Raw genomic sequence first — 26,085 nt, 5'->3', positions numbered from 1 at the left:
TTTGGGCAGTTATTAGAGACATTAGAAAGTCTGCTACAACTGACAGTAAATTGATTGAATATTAGTTATACAAGTGTATTGTGTCTACTGTCCACTCATTTGTTAACCAAATTATTCAGCATTACAGCATTAAAAAACTAGGAAACCTTTCCTTACAGTTACTGATGTGTACCTTTAAGTTATTTACCATTACTTTCAAAGAAACAGTCCATCTGTCCAAGTCTCCAAGTGAAATTTTTGTTTTTGAGTCCTACCAAGGGGGATAGAGAATGTCTAATCCTACCCATACATCAGAAGACTTTGACAAGATTTGGGAAAGATTCTTGAAAGATTAGAGTTTTTCAACTATGCCCCCCATTTAAGCTTTACTCAAAAGACTACAATCTTTCAAGAATCTTGTCAAAGTCTTCTGGTGTAAGTATGGCTTTACATGTAGATGAGAATCGTTGAAAATAACCTAATGTTCTGGGCAGATGTTTTGTCACCTCTATAGCTAATGTATACTTTAATTTCAGTTTGAGGTCTAACATATTTGTTTGTAACATATCATGTTTTAATTCTAGGGCATTTGGTGGGCAGGGGGAGCACCTTGAACTTTCCATCATTTTCCATGACCCATTCCCAAACAATGTGAGTGTGTTGCGTGGGATAGTGGTTGTTGGCACATTGCAAATTAACACACACGTAAATGCCAACATACCAGGACTGCCCAGAATGTCACATGGGGGGTGGGGGATGTAGAAGGATGCAGTACTAACAGGGAGCCCCAGAGAGCATTTATTATCATCAAGTACGCTAAATAATGTAGTCAACTTTATAACTTTGTGTTGGTTTAAGTTAGAAACAAAACATTTACAAACTGAACAAATCCATGGTTCTACATCATTGTTAGCTAAATGAACTGATAGCCTTTATATTTCAGCCCTTTCTATCATTTACTCTTGCGTAGGCCTATACTTGCTCTTCTATAAATTAGTTTTGTTTTAGCCTACAATAGACTGTATTGCAATATGCTATAATGTATGATATTTATCTCAATTTATCAGTTAGTTTCCACAGAAGTCACCATATAATGGGTTATTTTTCAAAATGTTATAACGGGGAGGCATGCCCCCAGACCTCCCTAGCATGTGGGGGGCCCAAAATTAATTTCTTTTCTAGCAACAACCATTCTCACAGTGCACAGTGGATTTCAGAGAACGCAGTTTGCAATTCATATGATGTCCAATAAAATTGGTCAAAGGAGTCCAGATGACCTTATATTTCCAAGATTCCATTGTGCTGCGTGTTGTGTTGTGTGATAATCGTCAGGCCTGTCTCTGACTCTGCTGGTCAGTCTTCATGTTTGAAAATTCATGTTTTGAGACATCATGTCATGCACAGTGGTATGTCATGCACAGACTATGTTTTGTAGGCCTATGTCGTATAACACACGATTTCACACAGAAGACCTGTGCTATGATCTGGAAGACTATTCACAGAACCTCTTGCCCTTTATTTTCTGAAGCGCTGTACGTTTTCACTGTTTCACAATATAACTCCTCCCACTTGATAGGTCCACCCATTTTATGTGTGGCCACGCTGCAAAGGTAGGCCTACTCCTGTGACGCCGACACGATACATTCACTTGGACGTTCGTACCAATACATTTCCTTCCTGTCGGCCTAGATTATTTTTCCGCCACGACTAAAGCCGTCGAAGCTTAGAACTTGACTCTGGACGGATTTTTCTTTTGTAGACAACTCATCAATAGATATATGTTTAAAATTAACCAATTAATTCAAGAAACTCTTATTACTCGTGTAGTTTCACCAGGTTTTGGAAGTGTTTGAGGAGATTGAAAACGACGTCGACGACCAAGAGGACGACTGCATACCGGCAAACAAAGAACCCTTCCTTCAGATAATTTCTCTCTTCTCTTTAGTTAGCTATGAGTCATGTGGCCGTTGAAAATGTACACGGTCTAGATCAGCAGGTGGGTTTACTTATGGTCCTCATTGTTATTTTGGATGTACTATTTCCTCGGGAAGCCGAGTTACAAAGTATTAAGCGTTGGATTGTTCAGTCTGTTCAGTCATCTTGCTAACTAGCTATGCTAGCTTATTGCGTGTCGTCGTAATCTGCTGGTTAAAATGGAGGTTGGTGGTGGAAGCTAGTTATGGTTTCTAATGGCGACGATGGCTGAACTCCCATGTTTTGTACTTTTACAGCGTGTAGATGTTTAGGTTATTCACGACTCTTCAACAAAAACAAGTAAATTGTCTAATTTTCAGGTCACATGTCACCAAAATGCTAGCCACGTATAAAGCCGGGTAACGACTTGTAAAATTAGCTAGCAAGGCTAGCTGCGTAGGTTAGCTGGCCTAACGTTAGTCTTGTGCTGCCTTCACGTGCTATTGGATTTATCATTGACGACTTAACGTTACGATGTTACGAAACGTTTTAAATTACACAAACTTTTCAAATAGTTTGACTTGTATGAGTTAATTAACATATAACGAGTGTCGATATAGCCATGTATCATGGTAAGAAAACAATCTTGTTGGTGATTGTTAAACTCGATCGCAGTGAAGCGCTTGCCTGCCAACGTAGATGTACTTTAAACTTGAAAAACGGGCCGACCAACACTTGAGAAGGATTGCACGTTTTGAGAACTCCAGATAGCTTCTAACACGATGTTAACATGAGAAGATCTCTGATGTAACTGTTTAATCTACAGACTGTTGACAGTCTGTTGCCTCAAACGTTGGATCAGTTACTAACTTAGCAGAGCATGCATCTGTTAATGAAGGTTGGATTAACGTTAGCTAACCAGATGCAGAGGATTCTTGCAGTCAGATCTCATAAAGGTACATTCTCCATAGAATCCCAAGGTCTTAAGTCGGGTTACAGCTTTTTGGGGTGGACACCTTTTTTTGGTATCACATTGGGTCCTAAAGATCCAAACGGAGATAGGTTCCACTGTATTTGAGCATGATTTTTTTTTTTTTTTTTTTTTTTTGAGTTTTAGGCACCAGGTAAATAAAGTAAGCAGGAACAGTGGTGCATTTTGTAAAAAAAATAATTATAATACTAATAAATAGATTCTATAATGAAACTTTGTTTTTTTATTTTATGTTTAAATTAGCAAATGGGTCTATATCTACCTAAACATACACGCATGTTAAAACTTGAAATCTGAATATTGGATGAAGCCATGTTTAAATTAAAATTGTGATTTCATTTTGTTTACATTTTGGTGTCTACGTTTTAGAGGGGACTTTGAAAGTTTATGATTCCATAAACCAGAAAATAGGCTGTGGTCATAAAACAAATCTTGAGGATAAATTGTTATACAAGCTATGAATTATTTCTAAAGAGACTCCTCTACAAAAACCAGCAGAGTAGATGTTAATGCAATAGCACAGTGTGGTGTAAGTGCTAAGGGTTGTGCTAATGAAGACAGTGACCTAGTCTCAAAATTAAGAGTTTTTGCCTTTATTGTATTACCACTTTTTAGCATGTGAGTGTTTGTTACTTGACATGGAGGAGAGTGAATTCTGTGACTTCTGCCTGACTGTTGCATGCAGTCACAGGTGTAACTAGCTAATTTAAACTAGTGGAGAGATGGTTTAAGATCTTTGAGATGAGGGCAGTTTAGTGTGTTGCAGTTGTGCTGCTGATCTGTCTCACTCACTGTAGCTACTGTTCAGTACTTTCTACTGGCCCTTGTAGAAATTGACATGGCAACATTGTTTTATCTAAATATTGTATTGAATAACATGTAATTAGTGCTAGATCTCAGTAGTTAACTATGCAAGTTTTGATGAATATCTGTCAAGCAACTTGATAGATATGACATGAAGGACCATGTGACCTTGACCTTTGACCCTATGAAGTAGAGTACTACCTAATCTGTGCATCTAGCCTTTGTAGTGTATTTTTTGCTAAGAAATCAGTGTTGACACACTAAAGCCTCTCTGAAGCGGCACCTTTTAGCACAGCTAAACAAATCTCATCCAAATCTGGCTAAAGTAACCTAAGCAGGTTTTCTGTTCTAAGCCATGTTTTGACTTACCCACTTGTCTATGGGATCACATCACAATTTGCCGCAGGCAATGTGTTCATGGCAGAGGCCCACTTATTTAGAGAATCGTTCCTTGCATCAACATTTTTTTTATTCTGCTCTGTAAGTCTTGTAATACTTGTCGAAGAACCCATTTATTCCTCTCTTAATTCATTATTATTATTATTTTTTTTTTTTATAGTTGGCTGCTCTAGACTTGAACCCAGACCTGCAGGGCGGAGGTACTGGCCGTAAGTATTTGATTTTTTTTTTTTTTTTTCACACATATTACCAGTCTGCCAGAAAAGTTGTTATATTTTAAGAACTGATAATAATTATGATTATAATAATTGGTAATTGACATGCCGTTAATGTTTTGACTTAACTGTACCACCACCAGGACGTTACATTCCACCTCATCTAAGGAACAAAGAAGTCTCCAAAAATGGTAAGGAGTTCTCTAGCTTTGGCCTTCTAGGTCAATAGTGCAGGTGACTTGGAAACAATTTCTATTTAATTAAAACAAATGAAATAATAATGCATCAAGAAATACCCCTTCCAATTGCTCTGTAATGTTTTGATAGTTTATCATTGTTTTGCGTGTAAGGTAATTTTTAATATAATAAATGCATAATTGACCTGTTCCCAATTCCAGTCTTAGTAGTGTGAGTACTTCGAGCAGTCATAAGGGACAATGGGAGGTGTGAAAGCCCACCCATCCCTGCACACCTAGTTTCTATAGACAAAAGGTCACACCTGGGAGTAAGCAGAGGTGCTCAAGAAGTCTTCCTTTCAATCCTATATCTAAAGGAAGTTATAGACAAGAGAAATAAATGGCCAGTGTTTCCTCTACGTTTATTTTAGCATGGCGGCCCGCCACGGTTTAAATTAATACCGCCACGGTATCAGAATCAGGGCAGACGCACAATGTAGTTGCAGTTGCTTTTTAAATAATCCTGCAGACGTATCCTCCCCTGCTGGCTGCCACTCACATTACTAATTTAACAATAAGTGTACGTATTGTATTGTATTGATGTAGCCTATTTAAAACATTAACTTTCTTCTCAGTGTTTCCTCTTCATTTAGTGGTGCCACTGCTTCAGAATTAGGGGAGATGCACAATATTGTCCGGCCGCATAGTAGGCTAAATGCCCTCCGCTGGCTGCAGAAAATTGCAGTTTAACAATAAACAGCAATGCTAATCCGAGATACACGTCTAGTTTTATTCCATAAATATATTGTTTTTATAGACGTTAGTGGCATGCGCTATCAAGAGCGAATGGCCTGCCGCCACTGAAAAAATCTAGAGGAAACACTGAAATGGCTGATAAACATAAGAAATATACGGCAGGTTCATATATACAGCAATGAGTGATTCACAACTCTTTTAACAGGCACTAGTGTTCTTCAAACTGGTCTAACAAGTAGACTGGATTTCTGTTAGCATAGTTACCCATTCAGTACTTGAATATGGTGTGGGTACGGTGCAATTCTGCAATCTAACGTTAGCCTCGTACCAAACTCAGTTGGCAGTAGAGACTTGTTTAATGTATCATGGCTTAGACAACTCACTATCTCACCACAAGGGTCCCCCAGGGCTCAGTGCTGGGCCCCCTTCTCTTTGCTATCTACACCACCTCTTTGGGACGGATTATCCGTTCGCATGGCTTCTCATATCACTGCTATGCAGACGACACACAGCTCTATCTGTCCTTTCCACCTGATGACCCCTTGATCTCGGCATGGATCTCAGATTGCCTCTTAGACATATCTACATGGATGAAGGCACACCACCTCAAACTAAACCTCTGAAAGACTGAACTGCTGGTCCTCCCAGCTAAACCTACCATACATCATGACATCAACATCAAAATGGACTCTCTGTTGCACCTACCAGGGCTGCAAGAAATTTAGGAGTCGTTCTCGTCAACCAACTAACCTTCTCTGATCATGTTGCCTTGGTCGCGCCATTTCGGACTTAAGATGCTACTTAACTCCTGGTACAGGCAATAGTTATCTCACGACTTGACTACTGTAACGCCCTTCTGACAGGTCTCCCAGCCTGCACAGTAAAACCCCTAAAGATGATCCAGAATGCGGCGGCGCGTCTGGTCTAACCAACCCAAAAGGGCACATGTTACCCTACTCCTCATCTAGCTACATTGGCTATCTATGGCTGCCCGCATCAAATTCAAATCTCTTAACGCTTGCCTACAAAGTAGTCTCTGGTTCTGCTCCCACCTACTTGAATGCCCTCATACAGGCATATGCTACCTCCAGACCGTTGCGCTCCTCAGACAGACAATGTCTAGCTCTGCCACCGGTACACTCAGGCCAATCCAAACTTTTTTTTCATCTGTTCCTCGTTGGTAAAACGCGTCACCAGTTCCTACTAGAACAGGGACATCCCTCTCCATCTTCAAAAAGACCCAGCTCTTCAGAGAACATCTCCTCGTAGCACTACTTACAACTAGTCTTGCTGATTCTAGCACTTACCACCTGACTAGAACTGACACATGACTGTTTAAAAACGGCACTCATTGATGCACTTATTCATGTTGAACTCTACCTTTTTTTATTGTCCTAGAATTGTTGCGAGAATTGCTTTAAAAAGCTTAAACTGTTTGCCATGTTAAGTCGCTTTGGCTAAAAATGCATCAGGCTAATGTAATGTAGACACAATGTTCGATATGCACTTTTCTCTCTCCAGCTACAGGTCTTTGATGCTGCTACTGTATCTATGGCTCTGTCTAGCTCTGTCATCTGCCCCGTCTGCCATCTTAGGCGGACTTGGGTCTTCTGTTGCTGAAAAACCCGATTACTAGTAATCAGGCATCACTCTACAGTACAAGTCAAATAGCACTGTTGACACTGTAGTGGTGCATTGAAAACGACTTGAATCTTACAGAATTTAACTGAGATCCTTTAATTTATACAATTCTAGTGAGAAAAGCTAGAAACACTCATGGTGCTTGTGCAGCTTCATCCTTTGGTATGAGTTTGATGGTCACTTTGGCCATGTAGGTTATGTTTTCAGTGTGGTAAGCTGCTACCTCAATTTTCGTGAGACTTCTGGAAAGAGTCTAATGATGAACGCATTCCATTTTGGAGCAGGTCCAACTCATGGGCGATCGCAAGAGATGTGGTTTCGCTTTTGCTACTTTTTCATAATATGGATTCCTGCCCTGGTGTGCCTGGTGTCTGTGATGACGCACAATATGGCATCTAGTGTTCAAAGCCAAGGAAAGGCAATACTTGCCTAAAATGGAAGGGATTGAACTTCAGACAGGAAACCCTCAGAATAGGTTTAAGACATTTAGTACATGACTTATTTATGTAAATGCAAAGCAGTATACTTAGTCTTGGTGGATTAGGGCTGCTTATGATTCTGCGGCTGCTGTTAGAGGCAGCCACTGCCAACCTAGTATTGACGCTGCATAACTGCTACTACTGCTGCTGCTTCGGCTTCTTAGAACACAACAAAAGAAAGAGACGTCATTACCAAATAAGAACATGACGCCCTCTCTTAGCTCGGGCAGGTCGAGACAGGCTCTATCATGGCATAGAATTTTGACCATCACCCTTCTAGAGCAGGTCTGACGTTTCTACAGTCTCAGCTGCATTTAATCATCATTGCATCATTGCTGATTGCTCTGATATTTCCTGATTACATATTTCTTCTCTTAGCAGGAAATGCATTTACCTCTGGTAGACAGAGCGGGTACTCAGTTGGGCCTGGGAACAGCTGTAAGTGTATCACAGCCTTTTTTTTTTTTTTTTTTTTTGAGAGAGAGATATACTTTGTTAGGTGTATGTTCATGTTAATGCATGATTATCCACTATTTCCAAGACACGTCCAGTCAGAGTTGTGAAATCCCTTGTGTGTCAATACAGAGTCTTGCTGTTGGATACAATCACACTTTTTTTTTCATTCCCCAAATACAACACTCCTTCTAATTGACCACCACTCCAGCATTGTATTTTTGTAACTTCTACAGATAATGTTACCATTTGGTGGCAATGTTTTCAACCCATTTCTAAACAGAACCTTTGTTTTCCAACTTTCTAAATTTCAAGTAAGCAGTGGAGCAATCTTAACTTGGAGGTTGAATGATTATTAGTCTTTTGGCCAGTGTAAATGTAGCCTTCTGCTTATGTGTTGGGTGACATATGCAAATACATGGTACAAACCTGATCACCATCCTACCCCTGAGATTTGTGTTGTGACTAATTTAATCATTGAAAATAAGCTAGAAATGAATCTCTTGCTTCTGATTGGTCTATTTTGTGGCGTTGCGCCTCTGCTTGTGAGGGCTAATGTTAAAAGGAGAAGCGTGTAAATGTAACCTGTTCTCACTCATTTTAAAGATGAACGAACTTGGGCGAACCAACAGTGGCTCCCACTACCACTGAAAATGGTTTTGACCAGTACGACCAAGCGCAAGTGTCCCAACCAAATTGTTGCTTGAAGTTGCTAAGAACAGGTTTGGTAGGCAGAGGTTCATTTGTGTGACTATACTATGTGACTATACTATTACACCATGATGCTATACTTGGGAGCAGTCTTCAAGCTTCCTAGGCCTACAAGCAGCCTTGCTGGTAAATAAAAATGTCTCAATTGTGTTATTCACATGCTTCTCCACAGATGCTGGAGGATGGGATGGTGGGCGCAATAATGGCTTTGTGAATGGATACAATGATGCGAATGGCATGAACGGACGTGGCGGCATTCGCCAGGACCGTGGTGGTGGTCGCGGAGGATTCCGTGGTAGAGGTGGAAGTTCCTATAACCCTGCCCAGCCTATGCAGAATCCAGGTGAGGATATTATTTTTTTTTTAATTTTTTGTTTGTTATATTGTAGTACAGGATGAACTCCTCATGCTTCAAGAAATACCTATCTGGTATTTATTTATTTTTTTACTTTTACATTTTTTTGTTTATAGGATTTGGGTATGAAGCCAAGGACAATGGCGGTGGTTGGAATGTTCAGAAAGATGCTTACACAAGCTTTGGCAGCCGTAACGACCGAGGCAAATCTGCCTATGATCGTACCTCTACAAGGGGAAGGTGAGCTACCTGCATGACATGACTTACTGGCCAGATACAATAATCATGTTCCTATTCTGTAGGTTGGTATTACTGGAACAAGTCTTAGTATTTGTATAAGATCAGTTACATATTCGCTTGTGATGTGATTGGTAGATATGAACGTGGAGGTTTTGGAGGTGGAGGAAATGGTCGTTGGCTGGACGACTCGAGAGAGGAGGAAGATTGGTCCAAACCTCTGTCCCGCAATGAGCGAACAGAGAAGTGAGTTCACATCACCCAAAACTTAACAAAAAAAAAAGAACAGAGCTCTGTTCTACTCTTTTAACAAGTCTGTGACCATTCTTAGTTGGGAGACTTAAAATGTTCTTTTTGTTTCCAGCGAACTGTTTGCCGGGTGCAACACAGGAATCAATTTTGATAATTATGATGACATTCCTGTGGAGGCAACAGGACACGACAGCCCTTCTCCCATTGATATGGTAAGTTGACTGCATTATTTTGTTTTAAACAACAGTATACAATTTGAAATGCCATTTAGTCCCTTTTTGTGTGTGCTTGAACTCTTATTTGAAAGGGTTGATACTTATGGACATTTTTTCATCCTCTGGCAGTTTCAAGATATTGATATGGGGGAGATCATCATGGGCAACATCGCACTGAGTCGTTACACACGTCCCACTCCGGTGCAGAAGCATGCCATTCCCATCATTAAATCCAAGAGAGACCTAATGGCCTGTGCTCAGACAGGTGAGTCACACCTGTACACCCAAACACCTGTAAACCCACACACCTCTAGACGCATGCCCCTTGCACAGCCACCTTTACAAACGGGCTACACCAGGTCCACAATTGAAGCGCTCTATTCGAGGAGCGTAAAAATAGTTTTAGAAGACTGGTCTAATTTTTTGCGAACCAAACACTTCAGTTATGTGGCTAGTGTAGCCTGCCTGTTACACTCTCTAAAGCAATAAAACAAGTTGTTGTAATATGCTATAATTTGTTTGCCATGTGAATTTCGTTACAGGTTCTGGGAAAACAGCCGCATTTTTGCTGCCTGTGCTCAGCCAAATCTACACAGAGGGACCGGGAGAGGCCCTACAGGCCGCTAAGAACAATGCCCAGGTACTGCCGAATGAGCATGTATTAGGAGTTAGCAGTGGTAACTGGTATATGTTGACTCGGGTTCAATTCACGAACACGTCACTACACGGCCATGTCTCTTTGGATAAAGGCGTCTGCTAAATGAAAAACTTTTACTTTAAGAAGCAATAGTTGTTTCAGTAACATGAAAATGTTGTGTTGACAGGACAATGGTAGATATGGCCGCCGTAAGCAGTATCCCCTCGCTCTGGTCTTGGCCCCAACAAGAGAGTTGGCATTGCAGATCTATGATGAAGCCAGGAAGGTAACTAAGCTGAAGTTATTTGTTATGTTATTTATGTTATGTGTTGGAAGCTTATTCATTTTCTGTTGTCTTGAATATTTATTTTTTTTTGTCCTCAGTTCGCATATCGATCCCGTGTGCGTCCATGTGTAGTGTATGGAGGAGCTGACATCGGCCAACAAATTCGTGAATTGGAGCGCGGTTGTCACCTTCTGGTGGCAACGCCTGGACGTTTGGTAGACATGATGGAGAGGGGCAAGATTGGCATGGACCACTGCTGGTACTAAAAAGATGGCCCTTACATACTAAAAAAAACTCATACTAAAAATAAAGAGTAAAAACTAGAGTAAAAAGATAACTCATCACCAATATGTTGTTGGATAAATGCTGCATTGTCCTGCTTGCAGTTACCTGATCCTGGACGAGGCTGACCGTATGTTGGACATGGGTTTCGAGCCCCAGATTCGTCGTATCGTTGAGCAGGACACTATGCCACCCAAAGGCGTGCGCCAGACCATGATGTTCAGTGCCACGTTCCCCAAAGAGATCCAGGTGAGGTTTTATTGCACGGGAGGGAGGGTGAGGGAGTAGCGAACAAAGGTTGTATTAGCTATCGCTAATACAACCTTTAACTGATTTTCCCCAGATATTGGCTCGTGACTTCCTGGAGGACTACATCTTCCTTGCCGTGGGCCGTGTGGGCTCAACTTCAGAGAACATTACACAGAAGGTGGTTTGGGTTGAAGAGAGTGATAAGAGGTCTTTCCTGCTGGATCTTCTTAACGCTACAGGTGAGCAGTCATGACCTGTTCTGACCCTTTGTTTCAAGGCCAAATCCAGTATTCTACAAGATGGGCAGGTGTATTTTTGGATGATAAAGTGTACATTTTTGTTTGAGACCAAATTATGTTAATCAAAGCAGTAAGACCAGAATATGCATTTACAACAAGATGGCATATAGCATGCCTGTGAGGCAAAGACAGAGGTTCTGTCTTAGGCAAAACTGCTCCATCAAGGTCTTTTTGGTCCCCGATGAAAATTTAGACCATCTAAAAATACACCCTAGTTTGTAGAATATCAGATTTATCGTTAAATAGACTTTAAGTTTCTCAAAATTAGTCTGAAGGGCATGCCTACTATATAAAACACCAATAATACAGTGACAAACAATTGTCCACTTGCTGTAAATGTGTCTTAATTGTGTTGTGGGGAATGATGGCGGCTAAAAATTCAAAAGTTTATTGCAAGGTTTGGTTTTATTCAAAGTTATGCCTAGCGAGGGTCAGGAACCAACTGCTGAAAACCTCGGGAAGCCTGGTGAGTTGAAATATTTCTCCTTACCCTGTGGACACAGAATTCCCAGCCCATAGTCATACCCTGTTTTCATTTCATTTTCTGTGAACATTGTACCAACCAGTTTAGATTAGTGCCTACTCTTATGCAATTTTTGGTTGTGGTGATCTATTGTATATGTAAAGCTTTATGTATTTTGGCCTTTTTTTGTCACATGATGAATGTTTATTCATATCCATCCCTCTTTCTTCCTCTCAACCCATACCATCCCTTGTAGGAACCATTATTATCATTATTATTGTTGTTTAAGAGTGTCACGATCTCGGTTTTAAGTTGAAAATCTATTGATATGACATCACAATCTCGAGCGTCAAAATCATAGGTAGAATTGACGATGCAGCCACACCACCAATGTCACGTCCAGCATGGATGCCAAGAGGGAAAAACACACGTGTTGAAGTGCGGCCTGTCAACATTCTCCTCAATTTGAAGATATAGCCAGTTATGAAGCATATCAATCAAACTGCAACCCCCTCCTGCTTCTCTGAACTCACCAATGTGGACGTATTTTGAGGTTCATTCGTTCATGTCAGTTAACACTAACTTGGGCTACTCAACTTTGCAAGTGAAGTTCTAGATAGTCCAAAATTACTTTAAGGTATAAAATGCACATTATCAGTGTAATATTCCGTGAACATTAACCTTGTGTCTCTTCGGAGTGTGCTATAACAATCAAATTATTATTCAGTGTTATTTAATTTCACTATGTTCATGTTTGTCTGTTCTGTTTAGTAGCTTGCTGTAGGAGCGGTTTCAAAATAAAAACGTGGTTTCAAAATAAAAGCCTCCAAAACAGAACTGGAAATACGGCAAGAAAAGTAAACAACAAGAAATGCATTAATAATATAATTTAAAAAATATCAAAAATTTAATTGAATCATGACTTTAAAATTGAAAATGAAATTGAGAATCGTGACACCCTTGTTGTTATGAACTATGGGTCCATACTCCAGTGTATAACAATTGATGTCTTGTTTTCAAACCATTTTCTTGTCTTTTCCGCAAAATTTACTTTGAGGCAGTTGTGACGACCACGTGGGAATGAAGTCACTGCGTATCAGAAAACTTGTTTAGTTTGAAGCAATCACATTCTTCATTGTCAGCTATGACGTCCATTAATCATTAATCTTTATTAGTATTTACCGATTTCATTAACCAATCTTTCTCAGGAATTTGCAAACATGGTCTTCTGAGCCCATGTTTGGTCACGGGGAATGTGCCATTGGGTATACTAGAAGTATGTGTGCCATTGGCTTCATGTTAATTTTGGAGTTGTTTTGTGTTCCTGTCCAAGATTAGGCTGGTTGTGCACCCCACCCACCCCTTACCGTTTTTTCCTGTGGCCTTTTTTGTCCTTCTTTGCTAATTTCACCTGGTGCCTCTTTCCAAACTACTTGTTTGTGTTGTCTCAGGCAAGGAATCCCTCACTTTGGTGTTTGTGGAGACCAAGAAGGGTGCTGATGCCCTGGAAGACTTCCTGTACCGGGAGGGCTACGGCTGCACCAGCATTCACGGTGACCGCTCACAGAGAGACCGCGAGGAGGCACTTCACCAGTTCCGCTCCGGAAGATGCCCCATTCTGGTGGCCACAGCTGTATGTTCTTTTTTTTTAAAAAAAATCTTATTTAATATATTATATTTTTTATTTTATTCTATATTTTATAAATAACATTTTATTACTATTGGTATTTCCCTTAAGGTTATTATTTGTATGCTCATTAAGAAAATCTATAAAAAAAAAAGAATTATTGGTATTAAAAAATAATAATTTTCTGTAAACATTTTAGTATGTTACTAATATTGGTATTTTTGTATTATTTAGGCCAGTGGTTCTCAAACTGGGGGGTGCGCCCCCTGCTGGGGCGGGAACATGTTGTGAGTGGGACGCGAGAGCGCGGACATCTCACTCGCATAATGAAACAATATTTCTGTGGGGCGCATGCCATGGACTTTGCCGTTGATAATGCAATGGACATGAATCGGCCTATATTTACATGAACGATAACAGACATCACTCCTCAGCTTGGCCAATTAAAATGCATCATTTTAGATCTCAAAGACCGCTCTGTCAACAAATAAATCAGACATCCACAGAAAGGACATTATGCAGGCTATTTGATTTGAGTCAGGTTTGATTGCAGATGCGTTCTTTACAGTTAAAAGCAGCCTTTCAGGGCTCCTCATATTCCTCCTTATTTTAGATTTAAAATGTGCAAGCAGCATAAGGCTTGATTGGCTTCTACAGTAGGTTCTCTGGAGTGCATTTTAACAGCTTCTGATTGGCTTCTACAGTAGGTTCTCTGGAGTGCATTTTAACAGCTTCTGATTGGCTTCTACAGTAGGTTCTCTGGAGTGCATTTTAACAGCTTCTGATTGGCTTCTACAGTAGGTTCTCTGGAGTGCATTTTAACAGCTTCTGATTGGCTTCTACAGTAGGTTCTCTGGAGTGCATTTTAACAGCTTCTGATTGGCTTCTACAGTAGGTTCTCTGGAGTGCATTTTAACAGCTTCTGATTGGCTTCTACAGTAGGTTCTCTGGAGTGCATTTTAACAGCTTCTGATTGGCTTCTACAGTAGGTTCTCTGGAGTGCATTTTAACAGCTTCTGATTGGCTTCTACAGTAGGTTCTCTGGAGTGCATTTTAACAGCTTCTGATTGGCTTCTACAGTAGGTTCTCTGGAGTGCATTTTAACAGCTTCTGATTGGCTTCTACAGTAGGTTCTCTGGAGTGCATTTTAACAGCTTCTGATTGGCTTCTACAGTAGGTTCTCTGGAGTGCATTTTAACAGCTTCTGATTGGCTTCTACAGTAGGTTCTCTGGAGTGCATTTTAACAGCTTCTGATTGGCTTCTACAGTAGGTTCTCTGGAGTGCATTTTAACAGCTTCTGATTGGCTTCTACAGTAGGTTCTCTGGAGTGCATTTTAACAGCTTCTGATTGGCTTCTACAGTAGGTTCTCTGGAGTGCATTTTAACAGCTTCTGATTGGCTTCTACAGTAGGTTCTCTGGAGTGCATTTTAACAGCTTCTGATTGGCTTCTACAGTAGGTTCTCTGGAGTGCATTTTAACAGCTTCTGATTGGCTTCTACAGTAGGTTCTCTGGAGTGCATTTTAACAGCTTCTGATTGGCTTCTACAGTAGGTTCTCTGGAGTGCATTTTAACAGCTTCTGATTGGCTTCTACAGTAGGTTCTCTGGAGTGCATTTTAACAGCTTCTGATTGGCTTCTACAGTAGGTTCTCTGGAGTGCATTTTAACAGCTTCTGATTGGCTTCTACAGTAGGTTCTCTGGAGTGCATTTTAACAGCTTCTGATTGGCTTCTACAGTAGGTTCTCTGGAGTGCATTTTAACAGCTTCTGATTGGCTTCTACAGTAGGTTCTCTGGAGTGCATTTTAACAGCTTCTGATTGGCTTCTACAGTAGGTTCTCTGGAGTGCATTTTAACAGCTTCTGATTGGCTTCTACAGTAGGTTCTCTGGAGTGCATTTTAACAGCTTCTGATTGGCTTCTACAGTAGGTTCTCTGGAGTGCATTTTAACAGCTTCTGATTGGCTTCTACAGTAGGTTCTCTGGAGTGCATTTTAACAGCTTCTGATTGGCTTCTACAGTAGGTTCTCTGGAGTGCATTTTAACAGCTTCTGATTGGCTTCTACAGTAGGTTCTCTGGAGTGCATTTTAACAGCTTCTGATTGGCTTCTACAGTAGGTTCTCTGGAGTGCATTTTAACAGCTTCTGATTGGCTTCTACAGTAGGTTCTCTGGAGTGCATTTTAACAGCTTCTGATTGGCTTCTACAGTAGGTTCTCTGGAGTGCATTTTAACAGCTTCTGATTGGCTTCTACAGTAGGTTCTCTGGAGTGCATTTTAACAGCTTCTGATTGGCTTCTACAGTAGGTTCTCTGGAGTGCATTTTAACAGCTTCTGATTGGCTTCTACAGTAGGTTCTCTGGAGTGCATTTTAACAGCTTCTGATTGGCTTCTACAGTAGGTTCTCTGGAGTGCATTTTAACAGCTTCTGATTGGCTTCTACAGTAGGTTCTCTGGAGTGCATTTTAACAGCTTCTGATTGGCTTCTACAGTAGGTTCTCTGGAGTGCATTTTAACAGCTTCTGATTGGCTTCTACAGTAGGTTCTCTGGAGTGCATTTTAACAGCTTCTGATTGGCTTCTACAGTAGGTTCTCTGGAGTGCATTTTAACAGCTTCTGATTGGCTTCTACAGTAGGTTCTCTGGGTTCTCTAGAGTGTATTTTAACAGCTTCTGATTGGCTTCTACAGTAGGTTCTCTGGAGTGCATTTTAACAGCTTCTGATTGGCTTCTACAGTAGGTTCTCTGGAGGGTTCGGAGCCCGGGACTACAGGCAGACGAGCGGCACCGGAGGCAGCAGCGCCGGCAGCGGCGGCGGCTTTGGAGGCCGAGGCGGCCGCAGCACCGGGGGCCACGGAGGAAATCGTGGATTTGGTGGTGGTGGTGGTAAGTGTCGGTCTCACTGTACAAATCAAATCCTCTTTTGTTGCGTCTGAAGAGACCGCACTGTTCAGTTATGTCGGCGCAAGGCCTCAGACTGTCGTCTTCATTTTCAGGTGGCTTTGGGAATTTCTACGGCAATGACGGATATGGAGGAAGCTACTCTCACTCGCAAGTGGACTGGTGGGGCAATTAATAATTCAAATGCCCCGAATTTTTCAGACCTCCACTCGATACATGTTGATGGGCTCATACAGCCCTATTTGCTGAATGAGAACCACATGTTAGCCAGTTTGAATAACCATATGTAGCTTGAGGACCCTATCCGTACATTATAAGTTGTGATTCTTTGTGATGACTTGGTTGGGGGGAAAAAAATTGTGGCACGCATCACAAGAACATATCCACAGTTTACGTGACAGAAAGAAAACATCTACTGTCTACTGCTTGTTCTGTGACACAAAGATGAATGACCAAGTCAAAGACTATGTTATTTGCATCTTACTTATCTTTTGCAGAACAAAGAATCACTTGATAATGTACTGTCTTTTTTTTGTTTTTGTTTTTTTTCCTTTTACATTTGCTTTTTTTAAAAAGCAATGTACTTACTGACACCAGGCCATGAACTTCAAGTTTTATATTTTCTTAAAAGGCAAATAATTGAGCTCAGATTAAATCAAACCTTGGCAAATGTCTTGAGAAATAATGACTTGTCAGTCATTATTCCATTTTGAACTTTTCAAATTTTGTCACCAGCCATCCTGTGACCTGATCATAGGTTGCGTTCCTTTATTGGAAGCAATGATCTGGCAAAAAATGCATTTCAAATGAAAACGTGATCTGTTCACTAGTTCTTTAAAGGTACCCTTTGGATTTTGTTGATCAAGCCATTCCAGTGCATAATCTTAATATTCAGTCATTATTTAATTTTCTCAGAATGTGTTTACAGAGCTGCAAAGGCACTTGGTGCTTCAACTTAAAGGCCATTCATTTTAGCTTATCTGCAAAGGCAGCTAGTTGATTTTGAGAGACTAGCATGTGAATGGTATGTTAGCGCATTCTTACTTGAACTGTATGGAAACAGGATGGATATCGAGTAAATGTCTATCTTAATCATAATGTGAGATTGGAATTGTACAAAAGCAGCATTTGCAAAAGTGGAATGGCTACATTATTACCACAGGAGTAGAGTGTGTGTTAATGCTACCACTGCAATGGTCCCATGCTAGTGTTTTTTGTTTTGGTCAAGGAGACAAAATCTACAGAAGGCTTTTTTTTTTTTTTTTTCACGCAAATCATAAAACAATCTTTTTTTTTTTCACTTAATTTTCTTGGTCTCTTTTTTTTTCTTTCAAGCTGCGTTAAAAAAGACATACAGACGTAAGGCGTAACTCGTTTGAGGCACAGTTCCACCCGCCATTAAACTCACGGCTGGGTGTTGTTCCCCTTTGGAAGCTAAGCGGTCAGCTGAGGCTAACTGTAGAATATGGTAGGATATCAAAAAACATAGGAGCTTCACAAGGTGTGGCTTTTGAAGCATAATTACTTTTTTTTGTTTTTGTTGTAGTCATTCTTTGATACAACTAATGTTACCATCTGATTGGGTGCTGTTCGATGCTTGTTCCATTCTGACTGTGTATTTTGGCAGCTAATGTGAGGAAATCTAGAGTTTGGGTTGCTGTTAGTGTACTGTGGAGACTATATCAGTGGTTCGTGGCCGAGTCGTCGAGGGGTGTCCCCCCCTAGGCAGGCGGCATAATTTTTTCTCAAGGAGAAAGTCATTTGGGAGTGGGCATGAGAAGTCTTTTGACTGAAGTGCAATATATTCACTTTCAACTGTGTTGTGCCTTGATATATTTCAAATTCTTAGCCCAATACCAATGCACTGACAGTGTTGTGGTAACAGAAGTTGTGTGGTGCTACAAGTTGGGTCTAGATTCTCTTACATTACACCCATCAAGTTTTATTAAAGTTATTTTATTGATTGCACGTGTGCAGTTTTATAGATGTCTCGTACATGTCCTTATGTGTAAAGATTGTTAAAACGCAGCTTGTTTACAAAAGGGGAAAGGGTTCTCAGTATTTTACCTGGGTTTATTTGGGACCAGGAAATTGGCAGTGGAGAATTTAGCCATTTGCACAGATTACTAGATTCTACTTTTGCTGCTAGACTGTAATTTATTAAGCATTTTTGAAAAGTATTTATTTTTATATGCCTAAAAAGTGATACTTTCAATTAACTTGACCAAAAGACGGTAAAAACACTGGCACTTGAATGTTTGTCACCTGAGTGAAAGTTGTTTATTGGGATAGTGTGAGGTTGTTAGTGTCAACTATCGGCCTCGTGTGCATTTGGATCAATTCAATTTGGCTGTCAAAATTTGAAAGCTTACCACCATGCCAAGGTTTGGAAAGAAAAAAAAAATAACAGTACATTGTTGTCAGTAAATAGTGTTTTGTTTTGTTTTTTTAGCCCCTTTTCCCCCACCCCACCCTTTATAACTGGCACATGAGAAATTTATAAAAGAAAGCATCCTACATGTGGTGTATTATAATGTTCAGATGGATTATTTGGGCATCCTGAGGAGGAGGCCCTCTTTGATGTGTGTGCTACTCTAGCAGCCAAGTGAGACTTTTTATTGGGCTTCTCACTCCCTGTAGAGGTTAGTATTTGCTTTACGGAATAGTGTAGATACTATGCACTACATGAAGACAACTGTCAATTGTAAGATTTTACCAAATTAAATTTTGACATTGCAAATGCATACTGTTGAAGTGTTTCTTTTCCTCCTGACTCATTTGTCTCCACAAATTCCACATTAATGTACTAATTCATCACACACACACAAAGCATAATACATTTGGAAACTAGATGTACCGCAGAGCGGTACAAAATATGACCGCCGCCCTGTCCAGCACATTTTTTCCACAAAAATAAATCACGCTGAAAGGCCTATGATTCTAACTGTCTCACTAAATTGCATTATCCACACTCAATTCTCACTGGTATCTGCTAGATAACAAGTACCAAAACATGATTAGTTCATAGATTTCACATGTAAAAATCATTTTATACAACCCCACCCCCATCTTGCCTGTTCATAATTCTGAGAAATTCTTGAAATGTGTGTGTGCGTGTGCATGCATGCGTACATATGTCTACTGTGTGAGTATGTGTCACGTATGATCACTGTGAATGTATGTGTGTGCGTGTGTATCTGTTTATGCACGTGTGCACATGGAATGGGTTAACATGACCCCTGGAGGCAAACATACGGAAAAAATTGGTCATCCTAGGCCCTACGGTTCACAAGATATTCACAGAAAACTGTGTCTGCCCTACCCTCCTTTCGGGGGGTCCAGTCCAGCGGGGGGGCTACAGATCAAAACGAAAAGCGATGGTTCCATGCTATCCATGTGGGGTTACATGCCCACCAAGTTTTGTGTACCCCGGTCTTTCAGTGTCCCGGGAATCCTTGACGGACATTTGGACATGCGAAAAAGAAGAAAAAATCTGACTAAACCTATAAGTCTTGTATTTTGCAATGCCTACAATGGCAATATACATGGGTGACTAACAATTCAGCAATATAGTTTGTTGTGGTCAACATGCCAGAGCACTGACAACTGCAAAGGGTGTGGTTGTTCCTGATCAGCAACGGTAAACACGGTAAGGCTCCAGTGACATGGGTAGGTGGGCAGCAAGCAGACATAAGAACATTTAGTGGAGCGCACTCATTTGACATCACAATGACAATAACAGAAAAATGACCAATCTATCTGTATAGAATACTGCTACCAGGTGTAATTTGAGATGTGTTAACAGGTACAGGTTGCATACCAGTGTAGCGCTCACTCTTCCCTGAATACATAATGAAAACACTTCATAAACGGCACAAGAAAATTACAATATTTATAACATTGTGTTCAATGCAATTCATGATTAAATTGAAACTCTCTGGACTTCAAACATCTTATGTGAAACTGTCATTAAGATTTGCATAACCGCAAACAGTACGATCACACAGAGCCTACATTCCAGATTTAAAATCCATTTATCTCAATCTATTAACACCCTGCCATCACCATTATACTCATTCTTACTTCACACACAAATACACATGGTGGGATTATTTCCAAGTTGATACCATTTTCCAACTATAACAAACATCCTGACAACTGTTTCCAAAACGTTTATAGTCGGGGCCAAACCCCCCAGGCGAGCCCAGGCAGGAATAGGGCAATGAGAAGCGAGGAGAAGAGGTTTACAGCATTGTTGTCCAGGATTGGTTTCCCACATATTCTTTTGGTGGTTTTGGACTCATAGTTCACAACTTTGCCAGTACTCTCGTCATAGCCTGTGAGGATGTAAGAACATTTGTTTACCTAGTGTTACAATGTTGACAACATCAACGACATATTGTCATATCAATATATTACAGATGAACTGGACAGTTCTATGCACCTGTTGACTCGTGGGATGCCTAAATGATTATAACTGGTGTCCAACCGCATTTCGCTGATGTTAAAATTATCTAGAGTTTTTTTTTCCCCCTGGCTGCTCTCCTCATGTTTCTCAAACTGAGATGAGCCTCTTTATACAGATCCTGTTGACGCAGTCACTTCGTCATTTAGTATATTGCCAACATTCTGGCTGATATGTTAGTACTAGGCTTACCTGAATATTGCATTTCGGCTCCCAGAAGAGAGTCCAACCCTGATCCAAGAAGGCCCGCCACTCCTCCATAGACGATGACTGGCCACTGGGGAACAGCCAGGTGCAAGTCACTTACAAACAGAATCTGGGAGATGAAGTAAGATGCGCCCACTGTTAATCCCCCCAGGAAGCTGGCCACTAATCCCACCGGAGTGACTCCTCCATTTGTTCCTGCAGTAAAGAGACATTAGTTAGTACTAGTGGCATTATGTTGCTAGCCATAATCCAACACCCCCCCACCCCCCGTGGCTCCTTCATCTGTCAATGAGTCACATGCAATTGTACTGCTTATAGCTGTAGAACATGGCCATGACTAGATCTTAATTTACCCATAATGTAGTTTATATTCTATATTTTATATAGAAACTATATTGTCCTTCATCTTACAAGGTCTCATTCATTTTTTATTTCAACTTTCATTTTAACCTGAGACAAAACCTTACGCTGAACCCGGCCTTATTTGAAAAAAAAAAAAAAAAAGGCCATAGAAAATGAAAAACCGTAGAGATGAATATGACCTTGGGGTCGATGCACACCTGTTGGCACCTCCTTCCAGGTCGTGATGAGCCTGGGCTTGGTCTGACTGAGGACGGGCCCCACCTCTGATGCCCAGGTGTCCCCTGCACTGCAGGACAACGCTCCCAGAAGGGACAAGCATATCCAGGATGCCGAGTACTGCTTCCCAAAGTCCACGGGAATCTCCCCCGACCCCACCTCGATCATGTAGAGCAGGGCTAACTCCGTGGGAATGCCACCATTGCAGAGCACCTGAATCCAGTTTCTCTGCCCACCTGTAAGCACAACCAGAGACGGTTGACGCTATTGGTTGGTTTCAATGTGATGTGTCCGCAAAATAAATGATTGGCCAGCATTAAGAGACAAGACAAACAGAATCCATCGACATCATTTGAAGACTCAATGCTCATTTGTTAACAGTGTTAGACCAGTCATTTTGACATTGTAATTACTTCAACCCGAAAACATCAACTGAGGTTGGTATTCAAAGGATCTTTGGCACAACCCAAGTGGGGATCACATGAAACAAACAGATTGTTTTGCTTGCTCTTCATGGGTTGAAGATGAAAATTAAAGAATAGATAGTAAAACAAGAGATTATGCAACAGGCAATGGAAGAGAGGAACAGGTATAGGTCATCCACAGGCACAGGCCACCAGAGGTTGGTCTTGAAATGTGATGTACAGATGCAAGATAAGTCATGAAACCTCAAATATACATGAATCAATGTATTAGTGGTTCCCTAATCTATTAAGCCCGCGCTACACCAGGTCCACAGCTGAGGCGCTCCATTCACATGGCATAAAAATAGTTTTAGAAGATTGGTCTGTTTTTTTATTTAACGTACACACCGCTATCATGTCTGGTGTAGCCAGTCCCATTGATTACAGTGGAAGCGAATTGCTGAGGCAGGCCCTGTGTAACCTCCCTGTTAGAATCTTTTACAACAACTTTTGTGGCTTTTAAAAACTTAAAAGTTGCATGCATTTCTGAACCAAAGGCAATTTCATAGAGCAACATTTTAAGATGAGACGTGGATATTGACAAGATGCTGAAATTGCTACTTAAGCTTGATTTCATACCACCTGATAAAACTAGAGAGGTTTTCAGCCTAAATTGTCTTTTGCCTCATCTTACCTGCCTTCAGTGCTTGTTATACACCTGTTTGAGGCCCTGTATTTCAATGCTATTTTACTAAAAGAAAACAAAGGCACAGCAGTGGCTATTGTAGCTCAGCTCCCCCAGTACTCGTAGGTGCCTCTCTCAGTGAAAAAAATCTTAATTTGCATAAAATTATACAGAAGCTTTTATTTGCAGTGAACCTTAGCTTACAATTACCTTCTTTATATTCTGAGTCCAGACGCTTTTTAATGTCACCCTTCCATTTTGTCAGCTTGGATGAAGTGATGAAAAAAGCAAACAGTGCGGAAAGGAAACTCCAGTTGGCCACGGTGAGAATGACGCCAACAACCATCGCTGTGGAGAAAAAGACAAAATCAAACCTTAATGCAACAACAAACCAACCCCTCAGAGAAAGGAATGGGACAGTATTAGCAAATAGATTATCTTTATACCTTTAAGGTAGCAAGGGAGTCCAGTGATGCACGCACTTACCTCCAAGGGCCCCTGTGTAATCGAGGCTTCGCTTTTTCACGGCTCGCAAAGTAAGCGTGAGAGGGAGTAACACAGAGAAGAGCCATCTCCATGCTGAAACAGGGTACCCAGTACCTAAAGACAAAAGTAAAGCAAAGGCATTGCCCAGGTCGTGTTTTGAAGAGTTTAGGAATACCTGGGGCTATTATGATTGATGATGCTATGATACTTATAATATTAGGCAAGCATTGACTTGCATATATTTACAATGGGAAATATATCAGCATAATTGTGGTTCCAACATGAATAATGTGGTGCTGGTTACAGTTCCTTCTGTGATGCTGCAATTCTTTTTTATTAATAATAATGCTCAATAATTTTATTAAAGATAATCACCATCATGATGAGGGCTGACATGGGAAATCCCAGGGCAATTCCATGCAAACCTGTCTCGTCCATAATGCCAACACAATACCATGGTATGGTATGATGTGAATGATGATTACTTGAATTTTAGCATAATTCATTCTTCTTAGTTGTAGAACATAGAAAACTCTTCACATAATCATTCGCATCATATAAATACCATGGCATTTAGTTGCCGTTATGGACGTGACAGTTTTGCATGGAACTGCCCCCACACTATTAATGACATATATTAAAATAAAATAAAAAAAACTTTTAAACAAGGATTTGTTTCATCCCACAAAAGGCTAAGAAAAACGACAAATGTAATATTCAATTTGAGAGAAAAAGACTGGGAGCACTGAGATTTGTAACCTACTTCACTACTGTATCCCTCAGTACAGTACTTTGGATGATATTGTTTTTACATATCCTATAACGATTTACTATACCTTACCCGTCAATAATTACCTGAGTATGAATTGGTAATTATGGAAATGATCCAGAACATCAGGGAGAGGCCCAGGGTAAAACACAGTAGTATCATATCCGTCAACATTTTGGAATATTCTTTGATTAACAGCTCATCTTCATTCAGAATTATCCCTGACATGGTAAACACCTGTAAAACAAGTAATTGTGTTAGGGATTTTAATTCACGTCATGTTGCGTGACTAAGAAGAGGGGAGGCCTAAGAAATAGAGGGGAGTAGGTTATGGCATTATATAGTGATGATGTCCCGAGACACGTGGATCATTCAAGCAACTTTAATCATGTCAGAAGCAGGGAGCACTTAAAAGCATTACAAGGAACACACAGGGGTAGTTTCTAACACTCACACAATACACGCACAGGGACAGGGTAGTAACACTTACGCCGACACGAGGGTTACACGAAAGGCAGAACTAAGGAGGGTTAAACACAGAACACTACACCATACTCATAACCTTAAATAAGAGCTAAAATATAGCGTGTCTGGCTCACTTGATGGGCTAAACAGACACTGGTTAAAGTGCACCGCTACACCCTAGTCCTAGGCTTACATGGCTTAGCGTTACTGAAGCAAGTTTCCCCATCTCTGATTAGAACTACACCCCAAGACCTTTGCCTTCCCAACAAGGCTGTAGTTTGCTATTTGACTGGTCTAAATAGTAGTAGGCAGCTATCCACAATTAGTTTTGTTTGCCTAATCGGGTTGGGGTTGTTTTGTCACTTTCAGCTGACAATATTGGCGGCTAAGATGGCTGGTCAATAACGTTCTTTACCTCCAAATATGAAGTTGTGATATTTAGATGTTGGCCTGTCCATCTTGATTTCTACTATAAATGTCTTCCCAATCTGAAATTCTGTACAGATCTATACACGTCCAGCTTCTTCCTGGCTGCGAGTAGACAGCGCAATTACAATCCTTACGACGGTAGCAGCTAGCAATATTCGTCAAAAGAAAAGCCCTGCGTTCTTGGTTTCTTGAACACGTAGCCCTAACAAGGTGGAGTTAGCGCTATAGGCTAAGGCCGATAGACTATGCATGCTATTTCTATGTAGGCCAACTGCAAAAAAAAATAACCTAATGCTTTAGGTTTACTTTTTTTGCAAACCTTTATTTTGATTAAGCTGCGTGGTCTGGCTGAACGCGGTGCATACTGGACTTTTACGCAACGCAAAGAAGTCCGGACTCCCGCAGCAGCCAAATCTGTGCAACATGGAGTCGAATCAGTCTATTTGCAGTGCCTTTACACTGCCTTTACAGACACGTTCTTTCCCCTCTTATGGTTCAAGTGGTAAAGGCAGATTTGGCAAATGGTGCCAACTATCATACTGTCACCTACGGAACTCTGGAGGGGCCATTGCAAGATATTATATTATATCCAGAAAACGTGTGAAGTTGTGAAATTGTGTGCTCATATTACTAAATTGACATGCTTTACTAAATAGTGCGCTTATTGTGTTCTCAATTTAGTAAATTGTGTGCACGATTTAGTAAATTTTGCGCACGTTTTACTAAATAGTCTGCTCATTTTACTAAATTGCAGTCATTTTACTAAATTGTGGTCTCATTTAGTATATATAGTGTGCCCATTTATTATGGAGCCCAGAAGGTGGAATTGCAAGATATTTTTGTGTTTTGAGAGAATGTGCACTCATTTTAGTAAATTGTGCACTCGTTTTACTAAATTGTGGTCTCATTTTACTAGATTGTGTGCACAATTTAGTATATTGCTCATTTTACTAAATCGTGTGCACGTTTTATTAAATAGTGTGTTCATTTTACTAAATAGTGCTTTCAATTTAGTAAATTGAAAACATTTTTTTTACTAAATTGTGTACACGTTTTACTATATTGTGCGCACATTTTAATAAATTGTGCACTCAATTTACTACAATTAAAATGAGAGCACAATTTAGTAAAATAATAGTAAAACGTGCGCATGATTTACTAAATTGAGAGCATGATTTAATAAAATGAGCACACTATTTACTAAATCGTGCACACTATTTATTAAAACGTGCACACAATTTAGCAAAGTAAGTGCACGTTTTCTGGATATATACCAAA

General features: G+C 40.4%; 2 protein-coding genes and 1 long non-coding RNA gene across 8 annotated transcripts; 2 read left to right on the top strand and 1 right to left on the bottom strand.

The window, feature by feature from the left end:
* Window positions 1-1,596: 1,596 nt before the first annotated feature.
* Window positions 1,597-14,055, top strand: LOC125288153 (putative ATP-dependent RNA helicase an3). 5 transcript variants are annotated; one of them, XM_048234275.1, is made up of 16 exons: window positions 1,598-1,975; window positions 4,248-4,296; window positions 4,446-4,493; window positions 7,736-7,792; window positions 8,691-8,861; window positions 8,990-9,113; window positions 9,249-9,356; window positions 9,475-9,574; window positions 9,707-9,842; window positions 10,120-10,217; window positions 10,402-10,500; window positions 10,599-10,759; window positions 10,887-11,031; window positions 11,126-11,270; window positions 11,746-11,796; window positions 13,245-14,055. In XM_048234275.1, the coding sequence occupies exons 1-16, from the start codon at window positions 1,931-1,933 to the stop codon at window positions 13,499-13,501; spliced, it is 1,794 nt and encodes a 597-aa protein (XP_048090232.1). In that variant the 5' UTR covers window positions 1,598-1,930; the 3' UTR covers window positions 13,502-14,055. The 5 variants fall into 5 exon arrangements, with proteins under 5 accessions (XP_048090234.1, XP_048090232.1, XP_048090231.1 ...); XM_048234274.1 differs by having other exon boundaries at window positions 7,733-7,792; XM_048234277.1 differs by lacking the exon at window positions 11,746-11,796 and having other exon boundaries at window positions 1,597-1,975; window positions 7,733-7,792.
* Window positions 14,056-16,115: 2,060 nt separating this feature from the next.
* Window positions 16,116-19,062, top strand: LOC125288154. Its single transcript, XR_007192459.1, has 2 exons — window positions 16,116-16,303; window positions 16,414-19,062. It is a non-coding gene; the product is annotated as an uncharacterized LOC125288154 (long non-coding RNA).
* A 754-nt stretch (window positions 19,063-19,816) lies between these two features.
* On the bottom strand, window positions 19,817-24,957 carry tmem19 (transmembrane protein 19). 2 transcript variants are annotated; one of them, XM_048234848.1, is made up of 7 exons: window positions 24,794-24,957; window positions 24,000-24,150; window positions 23,145-23,258; window positions 22,869-23,006; window positions 21,533-21,805; window positions 20,976-21,185; window positions 19,817-20,655 (listed from the first exon to the last, which is right to left on the bottom strand). In XM_048234848.1, the coding sequence occupies exons 2-7, from the start codon at window positions 24,139-24,141 to the stop codon at window positions 20,492-20,494; spliced, it is 1,041 nt and encodes a 346-aa protein (XP_048090805.1). In that variant the 5' UTR covers window positions 24,142-24,150; window positions 24,794-24,957; the 3' UTR covers window positions 19,817-20,491. The 2 variants fall into 2 exon arrangements, with proteins under 2 accessions (XP_048090805.1, XP_048090806.1); XM_048234849.1 differs by having other exon boundaries at window positions 21,551-21,805; window positions 24,794-24,947.
* Window positions 24,958-26,085: the final 1,128 nt, after the last annotated feature.

The sequence above is a fragment of the Alosa alosa genome, chromosome 23 (genome assembly GCF_017589495.1).
Source record: "Alosa alosa isolate M-15738 ecotype Scorff River chromosome 23, AALO_Geno_1.1, whole genome shotgun sequence".
In the NCBI taxonomy this organism is placed as follows: Eukaryota; Metazoa; Chordata; class Actinopteri; order Clupeiformes; family Clupeidae; genus Alosa; species Alosa alosa.
The sequence above is the reverse complement of the archived record's forward strand: the minus strand, read 5'-3'. Positions and strand labels throughout refer to the sequence as shown.

Excerpts from the sequence above, each read along its gene's own strand:
- LOC125288153 (XM_048234274.1), top strand. The coding sequence starts at position 1,931 with ATGAGTCATGTGGCCGTTGAAAATGTACACGGTCTAGATCAGCAG. Across the intron at positions 8,862-8,989 it reads CCAGCCTATGCAGAATCCAG|GATTTGGGTATGAAGCCAAG; the intron begins GTGAGGATATTA and ends TTTTGTTTATAG. Across the intron at positions 9,843-10,119 it reads AATGGCCTGTGCTCAGACAG|GTTCTGGGAAAACAGCCGCA; the intron begins GTGAGTCACACC and ends ATTTCGTTACAG.
- tmem19 (XM_048234848.1), bottom strand. The coding sequence starts at position 24,141 with ATGTCAGGGATAATTCTGAATGAAGATGAGCTGTTAATCAAAGAATAT. Across the intron at positions 23,259-23,999 it reads AATTACCAATTCATACTCAG|GTACTGGGTACCCTGTTTCA; the intron begins GTAATTATTGAC and ends TTTTGTCTTTAG. Across the intron at positions 21,186-21,532 it reads AGGTGTGCATCGACCCCAAG|GAACAAATGGAGGAGTCACT; the intron begins GTCATATTCATC and ends TCTTTACTGCAG.